Raw genomic sequence first — 22,843 nt, 5'->3', positions numbered from 1 at the left:
AGTGGGTCGAGCGCATGGCACACCTGGCCCTCGTCTGAAGAACAGCCTAGTGCCCGGCGGCCAAAACAAAAGCTCTCCAAACACTTATCATACCATTGTTTCACCTGCAGCCTGCTTTAGGATGTTCATCCCGAATAATTTTCATTTCTCGTATCAGCAATAATGCCGTACCTGCTTGATTACCACTGTTAGTGCTGACAAAAGCTCCAGAGATATACTGTAAGCGCGCCAAACACTTATCATACCATTGTTTCACCTGCAGCCTGCTTTAAGATGCTCATCCCAAATAATTTTCATTTCTCGTACCAGCAGTAATGCCGTATCTGCTTCATTACTACTGTTACTGCCGACAAAAGCTCCAGAGATATAAGCAAGCCGTCCAACAATAAACAATTATTTGGATGCTGCAGAGGATGTACCATACATTTTGTCTCTCTCTCTGACCCAGAAGCATGGAGACTTCCATCCACAAAAAGCTAAACCAGATAGACCTACTTTCCCAGCTCCTATGGATGTAAGAGCAAAGGAAAGAATGTACCTTTCCAGAGTGTCTTCATAATGGATAATTTAAAAGCTATACTCCGCATCTGAGAAGAATGAGTGCCTTCCACCGCCAGCAACTTGAACATGTGGGAATTAATTAAATATAAAACACACAACATAAAGACGCTTCTATTTTCTATCCTCACTGTGGACCTTTTTCAAGAAAAAAGGTCAGCAAATGTGTGACCAAAAAAAAAGCCAGTCGATATAATAGCAGTACAGTATTAATTGAAATTGAATAACCAAAGTGTTAATCCTCCTTTCATATACTGAACAATTAATATTTAAACAGAATGCAACAAGCCTAAGTCGAGCATACAAATCACCACATGTCCAACCAGTTGCCTATTAGCGAAGAGTCGATACCCACTCCCATGGCTCATTGCTGCTGCCTCAGTCCTGATGAACATGGCAATATTGAAATATTGGTTGATTTGAGGTTGTTTACAAAAAAAACATTTCAACATGAAACATTTTTTTTTTGTTTGGTACAATGAGAGCATTTTTGAGAAAAAAGACTTATAGAAAAAGTAATGCATTCAAACCCAGTTTGGGTGTACAGTTGTATCCCGGTTTTTGTTTGCCACACGTTACATATGATTTGGTTTTCGACAAAAATGTTCGCCATCATATTGCCCCGGTTTTCGTATGAGGTCTCAGTTATCGTCCGGCCAAACATTGCGCATAAGAAACTAGGCCTTTTGCCAGTAGATACTTCAGCACAGGGGTGTTAAACGTACGTGATGACTTTGCTAAGTAAAAAAATGAGCTGCTTTTTTTTTAACGAAATACACTGCTTTCCGAAATATGTCCACTGGATGTCACAATAGGAATTCTGTTAGGCAAGGAAACGGTTTATACCGAGGCCAAGCAGAAGGTACACAGTAAAGGGTGATTGTGGCTCCTCCTTCTCCATCCACATGACCCTTAAAACCTGCCGTTTTATGTTTTCTGCTTAGAACACATCGTCATTTGCCCAAAAATGTCTCTGTCAAACACGAGAAAAGTGAACTTAACCCTTTTGAATAGTTTCTTACCTCCGTTTCTTACGGTTTGTTGAGTTAGTTCTGGATTGATAAATGGACATGACAAAGGAGGTATGTGAAACCTAAAAGAGTTTACATGTTGTGTTTTCCGTTCAATCCCAGAAAGACTGTGACTTACAGTTTAATCCTGGCTTTGTAGATACAAAGTCTAAGCTCATTGTTTTTCTGAAACTGTCCCAATTTCCTCTGAACTTTCAGCAAATTTTAAGTGTTTTGTCCTGAGGATTATTTGTGAGTTATATGTTTACATATCGTGCTAGTTTTATTTTTGGGGAAAGTAAAACAAAGAAAACAACCTGAAGTTGTCTTTATTTTTTAGTTATCATGCCATGATTTTACCATTCTGGCCCACTTGGGAATAGATTTTCCTCCATGCAGCCCCTGAGCTAAAATGACTTTGACACCCCTGCTTTGGCACAATCAAAAGCCTAATCCCACATGTTGGTGAGTTAGTCTGTGTGTGTCTACCAAATACCCACTTTGGGGCCGAAAAGAGTTGCCAGCATTATGATAAAAGATAGTGAAGTACAAAGGTAGTGTCCATTAAGCACTCTCCTCTCCCCTCATTGCCGTCTTCTTTACAAAGAGTCCTGCAAAGTGTATTTCTTTCTATGTTTGGAAAAAAAATATGATTTCTTTCAGGAAAAATTGCTTTTGTTTTTGCACGATTCAGTTTTCCTCTGACATTTTGTAACAGATTTTTAACAAAAACCAAGGTGCCGCTGTATTTCTATTTTCTAAATTCTATCTATAAATAACTAAGCCTCACTTAGTGTCACGTTGCAGTTGAAGTCTTCCACATCAAGAATGAACTGCAAGACAATATCAAGGTTGCCTCTACCTGACAAACATGTGCATGCTTCCTTCTTGCACTAACAGGACTAACAATGAAAATGAAGAGAGAATGTACTTTAGGTATTTGTGTACCCTGGATGAAAACAGCAATTAGTCATCACTGGAGAACATTTCTTTCCATTTCCATGGTATCCATGTTGCCGTGGAGACATGCACATCAGGAACACAGGAGCATTCCACAGCTTGTTATCCAATCTACTACTATCGGTAGATTCATAATGATGGATTAAAAGGAATTGAGTGTACCTGCCGATCAGGAGGAACTCCCCGTACACCCCCAGTCGCCGCATGGCCATGAGGAGCCCGCGGACTGTCATGCCTTCGCAGAAGCACACTACCACGCGGGCTTTGGGCAGGCGCTCACGGAGCTTCCTCAAAAGGCGATCAAACTGCTTCTCGCCGGCGTTGCTGTAGATCTTGTCCGAGTGGGCTATGCATAGGCCCTCCTGAGAGGCCAGCTCCTTAAAGGCCTCCATCCCACTCTCGCCATAGTTCCCTGTGGGAGACAAGGGAAAGTATGAGTTTACACGCAGTTAATTGAATTGATTATTGATTGATTGCGTCTTTAAAGGCCTACTGAAACCCACTACTACCGACCACGCAGTCTGATATATATCAATGATGAAATATTAACATTGCAACACATGCCAATACGGCCTTTTTAGTTTACTAAATTGCAATTTTAAATTTCCCGCGAGTTTCTTGTTGAAAACGTCGCGGAATGATGACGTGTACGCGTGACGTCACGGACTGTAAGGAAATATTAGCGCTGCGCACACACACAGCTAAAAGTTGTCTGCTTTAATCGCATAATTACACAGTATTTTGGAAATCTGTGTTGCTGAATCTTTTGCAATGTGTTCATTTAATAATGGAGACTATAAAGAACAATGCTGTTGGAGGAAAGCGGTGGATTGCAGCTATCTTTAGCACCGAGACACAGCCGGTGTTTCTTTGTTTGTTGTGAAGCAGAGCGGTCAAGCGAACATGTTTTCTCTACGTCAACCTGCATGTTTTTGGATGGGGAAACTGTGATATATATCTTACCGGAGACATCAATGGATTATTCGTCGTCCTGCAGCAGCTGTCATGTCAAAAAAGGCATCTGTGAGCTTGGCTCCTCGGCTTCTCACTGAGACACTGCGTATTTACCGCAGCCATCCGACCTTGAGGTATGTCTTTACAATCTTTAAAATCTCACTAAAACACTATTAAAACAATAAGCAGATAAGGGATCTTCCAGAATTATCCTAGTAAATGTGTCTAAAAACATCTGAATCGCTCACAATACAATCGCCTTTTTTTTTTTAACTTAATTTTTTTTCTTTTTTTTTTTTTAGTCCTTCGCTATCAATATCCTCAGCCACGAATCTTTCATCCTCGCTGAAATTAATGGGGAAATTGTCGTTTTCTTGGTCGAATAGCTCTTTTTGTTGGAGGCTCCCATTATAAACAATGTGAGGCTGGGAGGAGCCCTCACACGGGTGACGTCATCGTCTGCGACGTCCGGTACAGGCAAGGCTTTTTTATTTGCGACCAAAAGTTGCAAACTTTATCGTCGATGTTCTCTACTAAATCCTTTCAGCAAAAATATGGCAATATCTCGAAATGATCAAGTATGAAACATAGAATGGACCTGCTTTCCCCGTTTAAATAAGTAAATCTCATTTCAGTAGGCGTTTGAGCGATATATCAATCGATACTAGCATCGAAACAGGAGATCAGAAAATTAAAAAAAGGATTTAAAAAAAATTTTGGCTTTGGCACGGGAGCCTATCAAAAATTAAAGTGTTAAAAATATAATTCTTGAGTCTCAATGCAAAATGGAGTCCCTTACTTGGCTGCAACAAGTAGAGGCACTGTTGATCCATCCATCCATTTTTCCACCGCTTATTCCCCTTTGGGGTCGCAGCGGGCGCTGGCGCCTATCTCAGCTTCAATTGGGCGGAAGGCGGGTTGATCCCGTTACAATTTATGTGCTGTGTAAAGAAGTTGAGTCTTGAGCAGGGGGAGGGAACCTTTGGCTCGCGAGCCAGATGTGGCTCTTTTGATGACTGCATCTGGCTCTCGGATAAATCTGAACTGACATAGCTTAACACAATAAGTAATGAATAATTTCACTTGTAATCAGTGCTAAAAATAACGTTCAAAATATAAAACATTCTCATGCTTTTTTATGTTCAAGAAGTTGCGTTAATGGCAAGAAGTAATTTATTTATTATTGGTTAGTGTGGGGCTTGCCCTCTTGGGGGTTCTTCAGACCACCAAGCACCACATGAGTTTTAGAGTTACAATATTGTTTTGTTTTTCAATAAGTCTCTCAGTTGCTTTCCAGCAATTGTCTTTTTCTCTTTCGTCCTCACTCGCGCTCCGGTTCCAGCCCCAAACCCGTCTCTCCTCCGGGCTGCTGCTTATAACAGAGTGACAGGTGATTTGATAACAAGGCCCAGGTGGGCCATCTACGCACCTGTCGCTGATTTCGAGGTCTGTCCTGGCAACACCCCGCTTCGCAGCAGGCCCGCAGGCCACGCCCTCTCCACAGTTAGCTTCAGAATAACAATGTTATTACAAAGAATAAGAGACCTATTGTACTCTAGAAATGTTGATCTTATTTAAAAATGCATGTGTTTAGTTGTGTTCAGTGTTAAAAAAAATTATTATATGGCTCTTGCGGAAATACATTTTAGAATATTTGGGTTCTTGGCTCTCTCAGCCAAAAAGGTTCCCAACCCGGAGTACATTACTAAGCTGCAACTAACAGAGGCGGTGTTGATTTGGTCACAATTACTGTGTTGTCTAAAGAGGATGAACAGGATTCAAGCTACAGTATGAAAGGTTGCGGTGCAGTACTTTATATGGACACAGAACTCTGCTCAAAACGACACAGGCATGGAAACAGGAGTTCAGAAACAGTTTTTTTGTGATTCTTTTGGCTGTTTTTGCCAATAAAAGTGTTAAAATTTCTTAAAATGAAGCGGTCTATGTGAAAAAAACATTATGAAATAAGAATAATGAGTATTTAAAAAATGAACAATAATTTCCCTATACAGTCATTCCTTGCTACATTGTGGATTTCTTTGGGAGAATATGAATATTGTTTTAAAGCATATTCCTGCATTTTTTGGTCCTAAATTCAGCATTTTCGAGCATAAAAATGGCTAAAGAAACTAAAAATATCAATTAATAACATTAACAGTAACAGTTCGAGATGCTACCTCAGTAGAAGCATTTAAGTCCCATCTTAAACCTCATTTGTATACTCGAGCCTTTAAAAAGACCCCCTTTTGAGACCAGTTGATCTGCCGTTTCTTTTTTTTTCTCCTCTGCCCCCCACTCCCTTGTGGAGGGGGAGGAAACACAGGTCCGGTGGCCATGGATGAAGTGCTGGCTGTCCAGAGTCGGGACCCGGGACTGACCGCTCCCCTGTACATCGGTTGGGGACATCGCTGCGCTGCTAACCCGTCTTCGCTTGGGATGGTCTCCTGCTGGCTCCACTTTGGACGGGACTGTCACAATATCATGTTAGACCCACTCAACATCCATTGCTTTCGGTCTCCCCTAGAGGGGGGGGGGGGGGTTGCCCACATATGCGGTCCTCTCCAAGGTTTCTCATAGTCATTGTCGTCTACGTCCCACTGGGGTTAGTTTTTCCTTGCCCTTATGTGGGTTCTGTACTTCGGATGTCGTTGTGGCTTGTGCAGCCCTTTGAGACACTTGTGATTTAGGGCTATATAAATAAACATTGATTGATTGGCATTGATTGTTCATTATATTGGCCACTACATGAGACCAAACCAATCAGCACGCTGTTCAGTATCGTGGCCAATGATTAGCACAGCTTCAGGCAGCATTAGCTTATTGGATTAAAAGAGTGTAAAGGTGATGTTATTTCATCTCTAGAGTGCTATCATAATGTTCACAATGTTGCATGCTCTTGCTTTGAAAATATTTGATTCCAATCGTTGATTCTCACTTAGCAGAAATTTATTCATAACGGTCATGTTAAGAACCAATTAGCAGCGATAAACAAGCGATCACTAAAGACCAGTCGTGTCCAAAGTCAAACCAGGGCACATTTTTAGCCCTTAACTAATGTTTTATTGGAACTGCAAAAATGTTAGATATTATGGAAGTGGGACAGGAAAGGGTTATAAGAAATAATGTTACAAGAAAGATACATCACAATCATGTAATATGAAGAACTATTTCCTTTCTGTTTCAGACTGTCTTAACAAACATTTAATTGATGTCAGCATTCAAATTTGTATGCTGATTTAGTGGAAACAACTTGGAAATCTACTTAAAGGTAAAGTGATTGACTGATGTTATAGCTCAATGCACATGCACACCCAAGCCCGCCCAACAGTTGTTGTAGCCCTAACTGATCCTTGATAATGACTGGCAACTGATTGCAATCAAAGACAAGAAGGGCTGCGCGAGCTCTCCTTGTTTGTCATCCCAATCAAGAGCGCCCCCAAAGCTGATTTTCCTCTAAATCTTTCATATCCAGCATGGCCTGTTTGCCTGATGTGTCAAAGGCTAGCTAGATTGTCCGTAAAGCTTGTAGTGCTGGATTACACCACACACATATCCAATCAGCCGTTAACATGCCTCTGTATGTGCGTGTCGTCAGTAAATCCGTAAAGAAAAATGCATTTGTAGCACAGTGTGGTTCTGCCTGCAGGTAGTGGAGAACAACGATGAAAGAATTTGCCTAAAGAACCCGTGCACTGTGTTTTAATTGTCTCATTTAATTCCCCCCACTGGTAGATGCAAATATTTACATCCAATTATTTGACCCAGGTCTGAGTCAGGCTGCTGGTGGGCACATTAGCCTGGTTTATGCGGTTTCACAGCCACGGCTGTGTCCATGACGACGACTGCTTTTATATTATTTCTTTAAAGTGGAAGACTCAGGAAGACTTAATTTTTAACTGACGCCCATAATGCCGGAATGTAATTAATTGCATGAACATAGGTAAATTAACAGATCTAGTAAGACTGACACTTTCCTACAAACCCCATTTCCATATGAGTTGGGAAATTGTGTTAGTTGTAAATATAAACGGAATACAATGATTTGCAAATAATCTTCAACCCATATTCAGTTGAATATGCCACAAAGACAACATATTTGATGTTGAAACTGATAAACTTTTTTTTTTTTTTGCAAATAATCATTAACTTTAGAATTTGTTGCCAGCAACACGTGACAAAGAAGTTGGAAAAGGTGGCAATAAATACTGATAAAGTAAAGGAATGCTCATCAAACACTTATTTGGAATATCCCACAGGTGTGCAGGCTAATTGGGAACAGGTAGGTGGCATGATTGGGTATTAACCCAGCTTCCCAAAAAATGCTCAGTCTTTAACAAGAAAGGAATGTGCGAGGTACACCCCTTTGTCCACAACTGCGTGAGCAAATAGTCAAACAGTTTAAGAACAACGTTTCTCAAAGTGCAATTGCAAGAAATTTAGGGATTTCAACATCTACGGTCCATAATATCATCAAAAGGTTCAGAGTATCTGGAGAAATCACTCCACGTAAGCGGCATGGCTGGAAACCAACATTGAATGACCGTGACTTTCGATCCCTCAGACGGCACTGTATCAAAAACCGACATCAATCTCTAAAGGATATCATCACATGGGCTCAGGAACACTTCAGAGAACCACTATCACTAAATACAGTTGGTCGCTACATCTGTAAGTGCAAGTTAAAGCTCTACTATGCAAAGCGAAAGCCATTTATTCAACAACATCCAGAAACGCCTCCGGCTTCTCTGGGCCTGAGATCATCTAAGATGGACTGATGCAAAGTGGAAAAGTGTTCTGTGGTCTGACGAGTCCACATTTCAAATTGTTTTTGGAAATATTCGTCATCGGGTTATCCGGACCACGGGGGAAGCGAACCATCTAGACTGTTATCGACGCAAAGTTCAAAAGCCAGCATCTGTGATGGTATGGGGGTGCATTTGTGCCCAAGGCATGGGTAACTTACACATCTGTGAAGGCACCATTAATGCTGAAAGGTACATACAGGTTTTGGAACAACATATGCTGCGATCTAAGCACCGTCATTTTCATGGACGCCCCTGCTTATTTCAACAAGAAGATGCAAAGCCACATTCAGCACGTGTTACAACAGCGTGGCTCCATAAAAAAAGCGTGCTGGTACTTTCCTGGCCCGCCTGCAGTCCAGATTTGTCTCCCATGGAAAATGTGTGGCGCATTATGAAGCGTAAAATACGACAGCGGAGACCCCGGACTGTTCTACATAAAACAAGAATGGGAAAGAATTCCACTTTCAAAGCTTCAACAATTAGTTTCCTCAGTTCCCAAACATTTATTGAGTGTTGTTAAAAGAAAAGGTGATGTAACACAGTGGTGAACATGTCCTTTCCCAACTAATTTGGCACGTATTGCAGCCATGAAATTCTAAGTTAATTATTATTTGCAAAAAAAAATAAAGTTTATGAGTTTGAACATCAAATATCTTGTCTTTATAGTGCATTCAATTGAATATGGGTTGAAAAGGATTTGCAAATCATTGTATTCCGTTCACATTTACATCTAACACAATTTCCCAAATCATATGGAAACGGGGTTTGTAGATGGATGTTGAAACTGGCAACCAAAATATTAGAAACAAGTCTCACTTGGTACACTTGACTAACTAGAAGCAGCAAAGATGTTTTGCTGATGTAAAAGATGTCAGACCTGCATGTGTGTGTTGGTGTCAAAATGTGTGTTTCTCACACATGGTAATGACAAGCTGTGGACACAATTCACCTCACAGTAATTACACTATTGGCTGTTAGGCTGAACAAATGAGCAATTTGCCAAAGTAGACAGTGAGCCAGCCCAATGTTCTATGACAGGCATTGAACTTAAAGGAGGGTCAACGCAATTACTGTATGTAAAGAGAGTCTTGATATTTCAGAATATTTAACATATTTTAAAGATGAACATTAATATTAAACATTTTGAATCATACAATAATGTACAATATAACAGTAAAATAGCATAAATGGCTAATGTGGAAATTTCAGGGTGACATTAATTGGTAAAAGTCTCACCTTTTACTCTATGTAATATTGTAGGGTTTTTCTTTACACGGAACTAAAAAAAACCTGACGCTTGCGAGTAAAAACCTGATGACTTTAGTTCAAATTAGTTATTTTTAAATGATATGGTTGGGGTGTCTTTATTTGTATGAGTAATTTGTTTTGGTGTAAACTTGCAAATAACAAAATCTTTAAAAAGAGCAGAGAATTTTGGTTAAAATAATTATTATTTTTAAAGGCACTCTTTGCCCAAATTACTAAGATCCAAATACTACGCGCTCAACAGCGTGTTCAATCTTTAAAATAGCATATACTATAAGTGGGCTTGTTGAGTTTGATTTAATAACACTGCATGTGCAATTATAAAGTGGTGCAGACCGCCTTATTGAAATTAGGATTTTGCATGAGTTATTGAAACCACTTTTTTTTTTTTTTACCGCCAAGGGTGTGCTCATTGGAGAGACTGCATTTACATTGCTTAAGACACAAACAAAATACATACTTCAAGAAGTTTTTATCATATAAGAAATATTTGAATAATATATATTCTATGTAAACAAAACAAACAAAAAAAACTACTAAAAATGCATCAATTTAACTTGTTTGAATCAGCCCTTTAAGTCCTTTAGCTGGGCTCTCTAAACAAGCTGCAAAGTAGCTGCAGTACATCCAGAATGCTGCTGCTCGAGTCCTGACTAGAACCATATTAGTCCAAGGCTTGGGTCATTGCACTGGCTTCCTGTTGCTCAGAGAATAGACTTTAAAACAGCTTCCTTTGTGTACAAGTCTTTACATGGTCATGTGCCAAAGTACATACTGTATCTGACATGTTAGAACCATATGAACCATCTTGAGCTCTCAGGGAGTGGTCTTCTACTTGCACACAGAGTCAGGACCAAAATTAGATGAATTTGTGTTTCAGTGTTGTACACCTAAAATCTGGAATAGTCTTCCTGAAGATGTGAGACAGGCCTCAACGTTGGCAATGTTCAAATCCAGGCTGAAAGCACTTTTATTTATTTGTGCTTATGACACCTGGAATTATTTTATTCAAAACATTTGATTGATTTGAATTGATTATGATTGTTTTTATGATGATTGTATTTTTAACTTCTTTTAACTTTCTGTAAAGCACTTTTAATTAGCTTGTGTACGAATTGTGCTCTATGAATAAAATTGCCTTGCCTTGCGCAGCTATAAAGTGATAAAATTATGTTGCTGAATAGACGAAAAGTCTAATATTTTTTTATTTCTGTAAGTCCAAAATGTTGACACACATACAAGTAGGACGGAGGATTTTTGTCTTCTCATCATGAATTTGTGCAAAGCGAGCACTGGTCCTGCAGCCGTGTGTGGAACTGTCAGTTTACATGTCCTTACCAGATGTGCTAAATAAATGCAAAGTAGTGCAAGCAATGGTGATGAGTGTTGATTAATCACATTTCTAGTGCTAAATACTGATATTTGAATCTTCTTCTCTAAGTTTTGTGGGCGTTTTGATGATCCGCAAATATTTCGCATATTAATAATGACAGAGACAAAATAGATTGCATGTCTTTTTCTGCTCAGTTAACAGATGCAATATACTTTGCACACGTTTAGTAGATGAGCTTTACGTGTTGCATCGTTTTTTTGTGGGACAAGTAATTGGTATTCAAAAGAAATCCTGGATGGGGAAAAACGTGTCGATAATTGTGATATTGCATGGCATCGTAGCACCCTGAATTGTAATCAAATTGAATTGTGAGGTGCCTGAGATGTCAAATTCTTAATCTTTCTCTCATGTCACAACCTGTTTTCTCAAATAATAAGACTTTATTGCGTAGGGGTCAAAGCCAATACAATATATAGATTTTTAAAAGGAAAAAAACAGTCTGCATGTCTAATTTGTGGTACTAATAGGGGAGAATGATAATATTGGACAAATAATTATCATGCTGATATGAGAAATTATTACATTATATACCGATAAGCCCGATAACATAAAAAATAGCTCCGATAACCGATTGGAAAAAAAATACATACTATTATATAAATGACATTACTTGTAGGCCTACTATGCTATAGGGGGTTATGCTGAGCAAATCAAGCGCTCCTTTTCTCCTACTCGTGATGTAAACTTGTAAACTCATTGAAAACAAACATTGCGCCAAACGTTAAGTTTTTCGCACCAAATATTCTGCAAACAGAAAAAACCCCACTGCGCAGCAACACATCAAACCTTATCAGTCACCAAAAACAACAGCATCACTACAACTGTGTTCTAAAGACGTAAAAAGGATTCCTACTGCTTCAGACTTGTCCTTATTGTTTTTGCTTTTAACATTCCAACTTTTTTTGCACATCGATTTTTTTACATTTTCCGACTCGCCATATTTAAACTTTTCCCCCCCAAATTTGACATACTGAACACTATTTGTAATGCAATCAGTTTATATCTTATTCTTTCATTCCAACAACCCTTCTCTTCTCTCAGTCAGTCGAGGCAGATGGAAACGCCACAAGACATATTTTTCTTCTGGAAGGGGAAGTTTATCCATCACCATGATAACTAAATTGCTTATGCAAGTAGTGGTGTTTGGTCTCTAGAAGGAATGTGAAAAACTGTTTTTAGGAAAAAGTGGCTTGAAATCAGACGATTGTAATTTTAATGCTGTATAAAGTACATTTAAAAAAAAGATATTCATATTGTCTGCTTTTTTTTAACGTTAATCAAAATCCTTTTTTGGACGTTCGGTAGACATTGTATCTCAGAACCGAACAGAAATAATAAATCAAGTTTTGAACTTGTAAAAAGACTGCACAGTTGCCTCCTAAGTCTTACCTTCAGTGTGCACGGCAGACACGTAGGTCCAGTTGTAGCGCTGGACAATGTCCAATATGGCTCGGGCCTGCAACGTGTCAGAGGGCACGACCCTCAGGAAGTACTTGAACAGAGTCTTGTCACTCAGGTCGATGCTAGTGGCAGAGTAGGCGATCTGCGGGATGTTGAAGAGCTGTAGCAGGTTCTGCACCTGGATGGCCACAGAGCTAGACCCGGGTCCAATGACTCCGGCGATGGGCTTCTTGGTAGGCGGCGGCTGGTTGGAGTGCGTGCCGTCAACGCACCATTTGGAACCGTCCTTGTCGTCTCTGATGGAGATGAGGGAGTCCCGGATAAACTCGATGCTCTGCTCCAGCGCCACGGAGGAGTGCCAGCAGGAGTCCCGGATCTCGCACCCGAGGCTGATGTTGGGGAGCAGATTCTGATCTGCATTGATGCGGTCCAATGTATGAAACATGGCCTCCACTCGCTGGATGCCGTACTGCTCACGGACATCGCCGCACTTCCTCTCCGCCACTTTTTCCGCCGACGGCTGGTGGTGCACCGAGAAGAGCGCGCCGATGATCACGTCCCCGTCCATCCGTGCCACGGAGCGGGACACGGCGCGCGGGACGGCGGCGCGCTCGTGGATGCCGATGCCGCGGGAGAGCACCAGGAGGCTGGAAAGCAGGGCGGGGAGCAGGAGCAAGCCGAATGAAGCCATCTTTACGCCTGCCTGGTTGTGGAGCCACGTCGCCCAAGACGAGCCAAGTGTGCGAGCATACCAACTGCTGTCCCGTGCACGTTTATCCCAGAGACCTGTGAGCCCCACACCTGGGCCACGTGCACGCGCAACTACAGGAAGTAGAACACAACCCAATTAGATATGTCATTTAAACTAGAGGGATATATGCAACTCAGGGTCTCAGTAGGTGGCCTCTGGTCCAGATTTGGACTCTGACGTCTTTTGTACATGTACTCAGAACTATTATTAGAATATTATTAGCAATTTCTGTAGATCTACAATGGTCTCATATTAACCTGCGCAGCATTTCTGGTCATAACAGTAATAAATAAAAGCAAAAAGAAAAGAGTGAACAATAGCGTGTATTGTAGCTCATCCCGCCTTGCAGGCCTCAGCCAACCAATTTGTTTAGTGCGGGGGTGTCAAACTCATTTTAGCTCAGGGGCGAAAATCTGTGCACACGCGGGCCGGACTATTAAAATCATGGCAATAAAACAAAAAAATAAAGACGACTTCAAAATTGTTTTCATTGTCTTACTTTGGCCAAAAATAGAGCAAACACATTCTGGAAATATGACGATAAAAATACAGAAAAAAAATACCGGCAGCGATAAAGTTTAGATTCATGAAGGAAAGAAGAAAGTGAATTAACGTTTATAATTGAATACATTATATATGCATAAAAATGTGTTTTGTATTGTATTTTTATTTATTTTTTATTTTTTTTTTAGTAAATAACGTTTATAGCAAGCTTTTTCCAGAACACAATATAGAATGTGAAATAAAACAGGATAATGCATACATTTATCATTTTGTTGCAAAACGGCTACAAAAAAGTGGTACCTTAAAAATGTACTGTGGGACCCCATTTGTATGACTTGATGGGGTCCCTGGGAATTCCTAGCGCCAACACTGATAGAGTATTGGTGCGTGCAAAACAGCAGCAGGCGGCTGTGGTCTGTGGGCCGGTTCTAATACTATTCAAATGTCATCCTGGGGGCCATAGATAATTAATTCGCTGGCCGGATTTGGCCCACAGGCCGTGACTTTGACATGCCTGCATTAAAAAGGCATTTTTTTTCTTGTCTCTCATAAGAAATGTAATTTAGAGGCAAAATTACCCTCAGAAAAATGCAGTTTCCCTTTAAATTGTTTATTTGGGAAGCAGTATGGTCATTGTCATGATATTTTGTGGTAATTTGTTATTTAAGAGAGGCATCCTGTCTCAATTTAAATATACTGAGAGTTTCAGCAAATATTATTTCAATCTTTGGCAAGCTACTGGTATTAGTATTTATGGGTGTCCGTTAATGCAGTTTTTTTTTAATTTGACATTCAGCAAGGGTCTTGAAACGTAAACCCCAAAAAGGAACGGTGATCGACTGTATATCCAAGTTTTATTTTTATACAAGATCTGGCTCATGGGCTTTGACTTCAACACCACTGGTTTAGGTCATGTTTTGTTGTCAATATTAAACATTTATCTGAAATAGTTTTAAAATGTAGTTTGCCAGGAAAAATTCCACAGCTAAAAATGTTTGACCTTTTTTTCTTTATGCTTGTTTAGTATTTACTATATCAGTGTTTTTCAACCTTTTCTGAGCCAAGGCACATTTTTTTCATTGAAGAAAAGTCCTGAGGCACACCACCAGCAGAAAACATAAACAAATTAAACTCAAAAGATGATATTGACAGTAAAAAGTTGTTCTCGCAATTGTTGGATATTAATTCAAACCATAACCAAGCATGCAGCTCTTGTCTCAAAGTAGGTGTACAGTCACGACCTGTCACATCACGCCGTGACTTATTTTGAGTTTTTTGGTGTTTTCCCTGTGTGTAGTGTTTTACTTCTTGTCTTGCGCTCCTATTTTGGTGTTGATTGTCATGTCATGAACGGATGTACATTGTGGACGCCGTCTGTTCCACACGCTGTATATCTTTGCTGTCGTCCAGCATTTTGTTTTTGTTTACTTTGCAGCCAGTTCAGTTTTAGCTTCATTTTGTATAGCCTTCCCTAAGCTTCAATGCCTTTTCTTAGCGGCACTCGCCTTTTGTTTATTTTTGGTTTAAGCGTTAGATACCTTTTTACCTGCAAACTATCGTATTCAGTTCCGACATCTACAAAGCAATTAGCTACGTGCTGCCACCTACTGATATGGAGAGTACAACACAGTTACTCTGCCGAGCTGTAGACAGCACAGACAATTCAACAACTGCACATTTTTGGCGAATTATAATTACTGGTTTGCAAAAAATATTTTTAACCCAAATAGGTGAAACTACATAATCTCCCACGGTCATACTTGCCAACCCTCCCGAATTTTCCGGGAGACTCCCGAATTTAATGGCTCTCCCAAAAATCTCCAGGGACAACCATTCTCCTGAAATTCTCCCGATTTCCAGCAGGACCTGAGTGAGGACAGACTGTCGTCACGTCCACTTTTCTTCAATATAAACAGCGTGCCTGTCCACTCACATTATAACATCTACGGCTTTTGGAGCTCAGTGCGCAACTACACACACAACAAAAAAGGAGACTATTATATATGCCTCCGTTATCCATACATACGTATGTATATACGTATGTATTTATATATATGTATATATATATATATATATATATATATATATATATGTCTGTATGTATATATATATATATATATATATATATATATATATATATATATATATATACACACACACACATATAAACACCAGTATGTATATTATATACCCACACATACAACATACATATATATATATATATATATGTATATATATATATATATATATATATATATATATATATATATATATATATACAGACATATATACGTATATACATACATACATATATATATACATAAATACATATATATATTTATATATATATTTATATATATACATACATATATACATATATGTACACACATATATATACAATATACATATATATATATACATACATATATACATATATATACAGACATATATACGTATATAGATACATACATTTATACATACAGACATATATACATACATACATATTTATACATAAATAAATAAATAAATAAATATATATATATATTTATATATATACATACATACATATATGTACACATATATATACAATATACATATATATATATACATACATACATACATACATATGTATATATACATATATACAGGGACGGCGTGGCGCAGTGGTAGAGTGGCCGTGCGCAACCTGAGGGTCCCTGGTTCAACTCCCACCTAGCACCAACCTCGTCACGTCCGTTGTGTCCTGAGCAAGACACTTCACCCTTGCTCCTGATGGGTGCTGGTTGGCGCCTTGCATGGCAGCTCCCTCCATCAGTGTGTGATTGTGTGTGTGAATGGGTAAATGTGGAAGTAGTGTCAAAGCGCTTTGAGTACCTTGAAGGTAAAAAAGCGCTATACAAGTTCAACCCATTTATCATTTATATACACATACATACATATATACACATACATATGCCTCCGTTATCCATACATACGTATGTATATACGTATATATGTATGTATGTATGTATATGCGTATATATATATATATATATATATATTAGGGCTGGGCAACGATTAAAAATTTTAATCGAAGTTAATCGCACTTTTTCTCTGATTAATCGCGATTAACTGCATTGTATACGCAAAGCCCAATAATGAATTCAAAAGTAGTGTGTAGTGCACCTTTATTGGAATATTCTCCCACATGAACAAAAGCGCCAAAACATTTGTTGTGCAAACACAATTCAAATCAGTACTTGTTAAACAGTAGCAGTTAAATAGCATATTTTATGAAAATTAACTCAAAACATGTAAATACAAACATTTAAGCTTATTACTACCACTGCCAGGGTATTTAAGTTATCCTGTTTGTTATGGAAAATAAATATAATCTACATACAAATCTCTGAGCCACAATCATAACATCCGAACAGGCAATTTCTGAGGTCACAGCAGGAACATTTTTTTTATCAGGGATCTTATGTTTAAAAAACCTATATTATAGGTAGTGGGCTGTTTTAGGGAATTTTTGATTAAATTATCCGTAGTAGCAATATTAATAATGTTGTGTTTATTATTCGTAGTGCACTTAAAATAATTATGACCATATCTAGGAATTGATATGATGGGAATTTTCCGATTGTTTGCTTGGTGCTTTGATAAACTGAACGCATCATATACATGGTACTATATTGTGATGTTATGAGCCAGGGAAAAAAAGAACTACCCTACCCAGCATGCAACAGGAGTGACGAGCATGCGCGGTAGCCCGGTAAAGGTTGTGTGTGTCACCATGACGGCATCTTGTATGTTGTGATATGCACACTCTGAAAGTAAACATTAAGAACTCAGCCAACACTCCTCGTCTGCATTATTCATGAATAGACAGACAACACATATACTCCGCTGCTTCACAGGCCGCTGGATGTAGCCGGCAAAGTATTCCCATGCTAGCTAGCCGGTCTAGCAAGCACGCGTCATTCAGTCCAAAACGGCCCGATCCATCCACATCCAGAATTGTCTGGCGGTCGTAAGTGATCCCGGAGTGACCACGCTTTAAGCCAGCCATGAAATTTGCAGAATTGTCCGGTATTTTTGCCAAATGTTCCATCTTTACCAACAGCCCCTCCACGCCGAAGCCCGTCCGGGCGCCGTCATCTTTATAAGAAAAGGCGTTAACAAAATAAAAGCATGTAAACAACATACGCAAATACGTGATAAAATAATTGTCGGCGTTAATAGATTGATGAGTTAACTCGTAATTAACGCATTAATTTGCCCACTCCTAATATATATACATACATATATGTACATACATACATACACATACTGCATATACATACATACATATATGTATATATATATATGTCTGTATGTATATACGTATATATGTATGTATATATATGTATATGTCTGTATGTATATACGTATATATGTATGTACATATGTCTGTATGTATATACGTATATATGTATGTATATATATATGTATATATATATATTATTAAATATATATATGTATGTATACATACATATATATATGTCTGTATGTATATACGTATATATGTATGTGTATATATATATGTATGTATATATATAATAAATGTATGTATATATATGTATGTATGTATGTATGTATATATGTATATATGTCTGTATGTATATACGTATATATGTATGTATATGTGTCTGTATGTATATACGTATATATATATATATTAATAAATATATATATATATATATATGTATGTATATATATATGTCTGTATGTATATACGTATATATGTATGTGTATATATATATATGTATATATATAATACATGTATGTATATATAATATATGTATGTATGTATATGCAGTATGTGTATGTATGTATGTACATATATATGTATGTAATGTATGTATATACAGTATATATGTATGTATATAAATGTATGTATATATATATATGTATATGTATACACATATATATAAATATATATACGTATATATACATATGTATACACATACACATATTTATAAATATATATACATACATGGGCTTCACGGTGGCAGAGGGGTTAGTGCGTCTGCCTCACAATACGAAGGTCCTGCAGTCCTGGGTTCAAATCCAGGCTCGGGATCTTTCTGTGTGGAGTTTGCATGTTCTCCCCGTGACTGCGTGGGTTCCCTCCGGGTACTCCGGCTTCCTCCCACTTCCAAAGACATGCACCTGGGGATAGGTTGATTGGCAACACTAAAATTGTCCCTAGTGTGTGAATGTGAGTGTGAATGTTGTCTGTCTATCTGTGTTGGCCCTGTGATGAGGTGGCGACTTGTCCAGGGTGTACCCCGCCTTCCGCCCGATTGTAGCTGAGGTAGGCGCCAGCGCCCCCCGCGACCCCGAAAGGGAATAAGCGGTAGAAAATGGATGGATGGAAATGGATATACATACATACATATACATACTGTATATACATACATACATATATACATACATATATATATATATATATATATATCTATATATCTATATATCTATATATATATATATATATATATATAGATATATATATATATATATATACATATATACTATCTCAGTCAGCAATCGATGGAAAACGCGCTCGCTTATAGGTAGGAAGAAAGTGAGCGACGAGCTTGATGCTAATTTGTGTCAGTGGATACATCACCTTCGTGGACTGAACCACCGTGTGTCCCGCAAAATGATCCGCATTAAGGCCAAGGAGTTGTATGCCACCGCGAGTGACACGAGGGTGGTGTTTGGTGCAACGAGTGGCTGGCTTAATCGATTCCTGCGTCGTAACAACTTTACCCTCAGGAGGAGAACAACTGTTGCACAGAAGGACGCTCCTGTCGAGAAGATTGTCAACTTCCTCGTTTTCACTACTAAACAGATAGAGGCCAAGAAAATCCAGCCCAAAAATATCTTTGCCATGGATGAAACAGCCGTCTGGTTTGACATGGTTGGTTTTAGTACGGTCAATGAGAGGGGCGCCCGCTCCATCTGCCTGAAAAGGCACGCGTCACGGTGGCTCTTGCAGCCAAAGCAGACGAGAGAAAGCTGAAGCCTTACATTGTGTTTAAAGGTGCTGTTTGTGATGTAAAAGGCTGTGCAAAGGGGTGATCATAGCTTCCTCCAAGAATGTCTGGTTTAATGATGACTTGACGAAGAATTGGCTCCAGAGGGCAGTGGGGAAATTTCACTTCAGACCGAGGCTACTTGCATGGGACACGTACCGATGCCATATCAGCGAGGCCACGAAGGCAGAGCTCAAAAGGGGCTACAACCTTACAATGGCTGTTATATCTGGAGGTTGCACAAAGTACCTGCAGGCCCCCGATGTTGTGTGGAATGGCCCTTTCAAAGCGCAGCTCCGTGACTATTATGATAACTGTGGATGGCTGTTGCTGAAGACAAGACCTACACCAAGTCAGGGAACCTGAGAGCCCCTTCCCGCCGCCTCCTGGTCGACTGGGTCCTGGGAGCCTGGGATGCTCTGGATCGGGACACTCTGATCAACTCATTCAAGGTAGGCTGGCTGGCTGTGTGTATGTATATAAATAAATTCTTTAAAATTCCTACAATATGAATTCCTGGATTTTTTTTCCACATTCTGTCTCTCACAGTTAAAGTGTACCTATGAAGAAAATTACAGACCTCTGTCATCATTTTAAGTGGGAGAACTTGCACAATCGGATGCTGACTAAATACGTTTTTGCCCCACTGTATATACATATATATACACATACATATATATGTGCATATATATATATATGCATATATACATATATATGCATATATATACACACATATATATACACACACACATACATATATATACACACTTATGTATATATATACATACATACACATATGTAAATATACATACATACACATATGTATATATACTAGAGATGCGCGGTTTGCGGTCTCATCCGCGTAGTCCGCGGATAAACCGCAGGTCGGGCGGGTGACATGACGAAAACATTTATTTTAATTAGATTCGGGCGGGTGGCGGTTGAACCATCCGGAAATATTCGATATACATGGTTCTGGGATCGGTATCCTTTGCCATTCAAAGAGCCATATAAGACCCGTGTCACAAAGCGAAGAAGACAATAGGAGATGCAAATAATCTCTAGAATGACTGCCGGCAGTCACCCAGATAATAAGTATTAGGGTGTGCTATGAAGCCATTGGCTTTGTCGCCTTCTACAGCATGTAAGATCTGCTTGTCAGTCCAACAACATGTTGTGTGTGGCTTCTGCAACCAAACGCACACGACTGCAAGGCATACTGGGTGACACAGAGTATACTAATGGTTGTGATATAAACAATTTTAACACTCTTAGTAATATGCGCCACGCTGTGAAGCCACACCAAACAAGATTGACAAACATCCTCCCAGTAACACAACATAAACGTAACACAACATATATCCAGAATCCTTTGTATCCATGACACTTCCTGACTATTTTATACACCCCGCTAGCAGCAACCCCCCCCCCCCCCCCCAGTGCGTCGGTAAGGTGGGCGGGGTTGAGGGCCCAGGGGTGTAAAATATATTCAGGATTGTCACGGATACAAAGGATTCTGGGTATTTGTTGGGTTGCGTTTATGTTGTGTTACTGTGAGGATGTTCTCCCGAAATGTGTTTGTCAATCTTGTTTGGTGTGGCTTCACAGCGTGGCGCATATTAGTAAGTGTTAAAGTTGTTTATATCACAACCATCAGTGTAGTCTGTATCACCCAGTATGTCTTTCAATCTTGTACGTGTGATTGCGGAAGCTGCACACCACATGTTGCCGGACTAACAATCGGTTTGTACATGTTGTTGAAGGTGTCAAAGTCAATGGCTTCACAGCACGCCCATATTCTTGTCATCAGGATGAACTCCAATCGGATATTCGCGAGAACGTTAGCGGCTCCAATTGTCTTCATTACTCTGTGAAACGGGTTCATATAGTTCTGTGAGTGGTAAAGGTGGCCGACCTCTGATGTATTTCAGCGGGCGAGTGGCGGGCGGATGCGGTTCTGGTGATGCGGTTGCGGATGATATAATTGCCTATCCGTGCATCTCTAATATATATATACATACATACATACATACATATATATATGTGAAATACTTGAATTTCAGTGTTTATTTATGTGACATGGGCATACGGCACGCCAAACTGTACGGTATCTCATGGCACACTACTATATGATATACTGGTAGTTTTAGGACGCCTTGTTCAAAAATATTTATCAAAAAATAATGTATCCATATTCTTTATTGCTTCTCCTGAAAATATGAAGTCTGTACTCCTAAATGATGCCTGCTAAAAAAACACATTAATGTTGTCTTTTAACATAAGTTATCCAGTTTGGTCAACAGTAAATGTTGATGACGTACTACATAGTGGTATATTCATTTTATCTGGGTCCTTTCAACTCATCGATGACGCAATCAGTAAAAAGTAAAGACGTTGGGGGTCCTCGGAGGAGTGACATCCGGGTGTTTTTGAGCAAGGCACTAAACCCGGAGCTTCCTATTTTAAATGTTGAAGGCGCCGGCTGCTCGCCCATTGAATGTAACGCAACCTGGATTCCAGCACTGTGGACAGAGCTATTCCTCCACGCACCCGCAAATGAATCTTAAAACAAAGGACATAAGTGGACGGAGCACAACGTGGATGTTTGTGTTCGCCTCATTTCCGCCATGTAACAAGCGACATTTACCACATCGAGGGACGAAATAAAACGTGACATGTATCGCGACAGAACGAAATACACTCGTACCTGGTGTGTTATTAAAGGGGTGGGTGTAGATGCGGTGTGTTTAAATGTCGTTTTAATGGCTTTTTAAAGCGGCGAAACTTACCTGAAATCCGGAGACATGCTTCGTGCCTCCTCGCTTGTCTTCGGTTCTGGTGATGCTTTCGCTCTCCCTATCTCTCTCCCTATCTCTCTCGCTCTCTTTCCCTCGCTCTCTTTTCTCCCACTCTCTCTCTCTCTACACACACTTCATACATACACTATATTGCCAAAAGTATTTGGCCACCTGCCTTGACTCACATATGAACTTGAAGTGTCATCCCATTCCGAACCCATAGGGTTCAATATGATGTTGGTCCACCTTTTGCAGCTATTACAGCTCCAACTCTTCTGGGAAGGCTGTCCACAAGGTTGCGGAGTGTGTTTATAGGAATTTTCCACCATTCTTCCAAACACGCATTGGTGAGGTTACACTGATGTTGGTCGAGAAGGCCTG

General features: G+C 39.4%; 1 protein-coding gene across 2 annotated transcripts in view; it reads right to left on the bottom strand.

Annotated features, from left to right (window-relative positions):
* The window catches only part of grm1a (glutamate receptor, metabotropic 1a), an 81,317-nt gene extending 58,803 nt beyond the window's left edge, over window positions 1-22,514 (bottom strand). For both annotated transcript variants that reach the window (XM_061900572.1, XM_061900573.1), the window contains exons 1-3: window positions 22,454-22,514; window positions 12,336-13,169; window positions 2,691-2,940 (exon numbers count right to left, since the gene is read on the bottom strand). In XM_061900572.1, the coding sequence (XP_061756556.1) occupies window positions 2,691-2,940; window positions 12,336-13,038 (953 nt within the window). In that variant the 5' untranslated portion in view covers window positions 13,039-13,169; window positions 22,454-22,514. The remainder of the gene's footprint in view (window positions 1-2,690; window positions 2,941-12,335; window positions 13,170-22,453) is intronic.
* Between the last annotated feature and the right edge of the window lie 329 nt (window positions 22,515-22,843).

Source organism: Nerophis ophidion, linkage group LG05 (genome assembly GCF_033978795.1).
Source record: "Nerophis ophidion isolate RoL-2023_Sa linkage group LG05, RoL_Noph_v1.0, whole genome shotgun sequence".
Lineage (NCBI taxonomy): Eukaryota > Metazoa > Chordata > Actinopteri > Syngnathiformes > Syngnathidae > Nerophis > Nerophis ophidion.
This window is presented reverse-complemented; position numbering and strand designations above follow the sequence as displayed.